This window comes from Arachis ipaensis, chromosome B06, assembly GCF_000816755.2.
Source record: "Arachis ipaensis cultivar K30076 chromosome B06, Araip1.1, whole genome shotgun sequence".
NCBI classification, from domain to species: Eukaryota; Viridiplantae; Streptophyta; class Magnoliopsida; order Fabales; family Fabaceae; genus Arachis; species Arachis ipaensis.
This window is the reverse complement of record NC_029790.2, coordinates 1,093,602-1,097,164: the sequence shown is the minus strand read 5'-3', so window position 1 is coordinate 1,097,164 and position 3,563 is coordinate 1,093,602. Positions and strand designations below refer to the sequence as shown.

Below are 3,563 nucleotides of genomic sequence, written 5' to 3'. Positions count from 1 at the left end.
ATGCTACTCAACCACAAGAATATATCTAGAACCCCTTTTTTTTTTTCGGAAATATAGTTAATACAAGGAATTAGATAATTAGGTGATATTAAGTAGTTAAACTTATGAACTAAACAAAACTAATAATATTGCCACGTTGTTCTAAAACATATTTATGGGGAAAAAAATTATAGTATTTGATATTTCTTTGAATAAAGAAAGTCTTACTTAAAAGTTAAATTGAAACTATAATACTTTATTTTAACTGAAATAAAAATGATATTAATTGATACATGAATGTTAGATGAGTGCCACGTGCATAAACAGCTATTGCCAGATATGGATAAGGTTTCATATCAATCATCACTATTGTTAGAATCTTAAAATATCTGCCTTCTTATTGAAGAAACCATGGTCTATGCTCCTTAAAAATATCAACCTCTGTTTTCTTCTGAAGAGGAATCTTTGTACTGAAGTTTAGAAATAGACAATCTTAGAAACAGACACTATTATTATTATTATTATTATTATTAGAACAATATTTCAATCTTTTTCCTTCACATTCACATTAACGTGCAGGTACAATTTCTTTTCCTTGTTTATGACTTCTATTTACTAGGGGTGTAAGTTACTAAACTGAATCAAAATTTACCGTAAAATCGAGCCAAAATTTACAACAACCAAATAGAAAATCAAAAAATCAATTTTTTTGAATTTTTTCGTATTAAATCGATCGGTTTGGTTCGACAGAAACCGAATCAAATTGAAGAAGTAGCTTAGTAACGCATTGAAATATAAATTTTAGACTTAACAAATGTGTTTGTTTTATGTTTAGTTGTTGGAATGAGTTGAAATTGTGTTGAATTTGAATGTAATGTAATGTTATTTCAGTTTATTAATTGTTTTGAACATCATTTTACTGAGATTAATTTTCTATTAGTTAGGATTTAAAGATTAAAAAAATCGACCAAACCAAACTGTTTTTGGTTCGGTTCGATTCGATTATTGCACAAACAACAAACCGATTGATTGATACCCTGTGAAAACCGAATAAATCGATTCGATTAATTTTTTATCTAAAACCAAACCAAACCGAACCGATAACACCCCTAATATTTACTACTCTTGATTACTATTAGCATCAATATTTTTCCAATCATGTAACCCGTCCAACACTGTCCCTTTCCCTTTTACACTTTTGTCAATATTTCATTATCATTCCTGTATATATAGTCACTGCCCTTTATAAGTTTTAGAATACATAACACCCTATTCTATTGTTGCATGATGTTTCATTATTTGAGCTATCTTTTGTTGAATCTTAAATATTGAGTTTGGCTATTATTCCCTTTTTATTATATTGGGTATTTGTCAATCTTTTAGTAATCCGAAGTTTTTCTTTTATTTTTACTCTCTTATTCATTCAAAAATCAATGGTCAACATTTTTATTTTTAATAATTTATTTTATTGGTCAATAAATTGTTGTATGTACAAGATGAGATTCGAACACTAACATTTATTTAAGTGGACCAATAAACTAACCATTAGACAAATTCAAATTATTCCAAGCTCATTAGTTTTGGTCCTAAAGAAGATGACAATATTCTTTTTTTGGACATGAACATGAGCATAGGTCAAATCATTGTTAACCTCAAATGGGCCTTTATCCAAATAATAATGGATCATATCATCAAACAGCCCATTTCAATATGTTTTCCTTTTCCCTCTCCATGTAAGAAACTTCTTCTTGGGCACAAAAGATAACTAATATGATAAAAAAAAAAAAAGCCTGACAAAAAAAAAACAAAAAGAAAAGAAATTAAGAAACACTTAATTTGTAAATTTAAGAAGCAATAACATTTAATCATGGGTTGGTCGAGTGGTCAGCTCACTTGTCCGCTTAAACAAGTATCGGGAGTTCGAATCCCGCCTTATGCATGCAACAACCCATTGGCCAGCGGCAGACTCTTAAATGAAGCTCCGATCCGCGACGAATTAGTCTTTGACCAGTCGAANTAAATTTAGTGAACAATAAAAAATCATACAATAATTAATTAATATAGATTCTGAATTTTTTGTTTGGTCTCAAGATTTAAAATAAAAAAGAGAAGAGAGGGGAGAAGCCTAAATACGTATAGAATTTAATTTTGATGTACTATCAGTGTAAAGAAATTTTATATGTACATCTAATTACGTAACGTCACATCAACAAAAATAATTACTTTTCATATTAATCGAGTGAATAATCATCCAAAAGAATAGATGTGATTATACGAAGTGCATCAAAATTAAACTCAAATATATATAGACATCCTCAGATTAATATTAATTTCCTATATATCCTTTTTAAGTTTTTTCTCCTAACATAATGTGACTAACATTAGAGACGTACGTATAGAATGTGCATGCAAATTGCATGCATGTAAGAAGATCCGATCCTCTCCTTACTATTAGGTTGGGCCGCCAAAATTTGGCGGTTGCTGCCACGCTCCACAACCGCCACCATCATCGCCGGCTATGTATGCCATGCACGACATTGGTACAAGGCAGAGGCCTCGGCTTCTAAGGTCTTCATGCTTTGCCTCCGAGTTCATAATATTATCTCTTGCTGAAACCTACGGAAAAAAAAATGTACATATGATGCATGCAATTTCGGTTAAACTTAACTAATTCTAAAGTAATGAATATAAAAAAGTGGATATTTCAATCAAAATTTTATAAATTTTTTTGACATCTTCATTAGAGTAGGTGTTATATAAAAATAGTGATATAAATATAATTGAGGTGGTGATGATGATGATGATGATGATGATGATGATGATGATGATGATGATGATGATGATGATGATGATGATGATGATGATGATGATGATGATGATGATTAAGCTTCTCAAAATAAAATCGACATGAATTTTCGTATAGTTTTATTTTTTTATTTTTTATTTGATATATGCTAAAAAAAAAATTATGTCAAACAAAGATCAAATTTAGACCTTTATGTCATAGAAAATTTGATACTATGACATGAAATTACTTCTCTTAAAATTTTAAATTGATGAAAAAAAAGACATAAATAATAATATTTCTAGCCATAATTAAGTATGTTTAATAATAATGTGCACTAATTAATTAATAGTATGAACTTTACTTTATCTAGACCAATTATTAAATTTAAGGATTTGTACATGATGATGATCAAATAATATTTATAGGGTCCTTACCCCTTGCCTCATTATGAGTCCTCTGCTGATTTGGTTCCTTGATGACTTCATATATGGAACACTTAGTGTCTGTTGTGTATGTAACAATCAAACCATGATGAAGATCCTTAATAATTAGTCAAATGAAAATTTGAAACCCTAGCTAAGGTAGAATATAAATTAAATAATATGTATATTGAGATAGATGTTTAGAATTAAACTCTAAAATGGTATGTTAAATTAGTCGTGACTATTAAGAAAATAGTCACGAAATTTTATTTGTATCAATTATATCTTTTGAGATTAATAAAAATACATTATGTTAATCTTTTGATTCTCTTTTATTAAACGACTTATCATGTTATTAAAGATCGACTAACATG

At 28.7% G+C, this 3,563-nt stretch overlaps 1 protein-coding gene across 1 annotated transcript in view; it reads right to left on the bottom strand.

The window, feature by feature from the left end:
- The window catches only part of LOC107647881 (transcription factor bHLH110-like), a 4,760-nt gene continuing 3,374 nt past the window's right edge, over window positions 2,178-3,563 (bottom strand). Inside the window, exons 6-7 of the mRNA XM_016351929.2 lie at window positions 3,202-3,270; window positions 2,178-2,595 (exon numbers count right to left, since the gene is read on the bottom strand). Coding sequence (XP_016207415.1) covers window positions 2,431-2,595; window positions 3,202-3,270 — 234 coding nt within the window. The 3' untranslated portion in view covers window positions 2,178-2,430. The remainder of the gene's footprint in view (window positions 2,596-3,201; window positions 3,271-3,563) is intronic.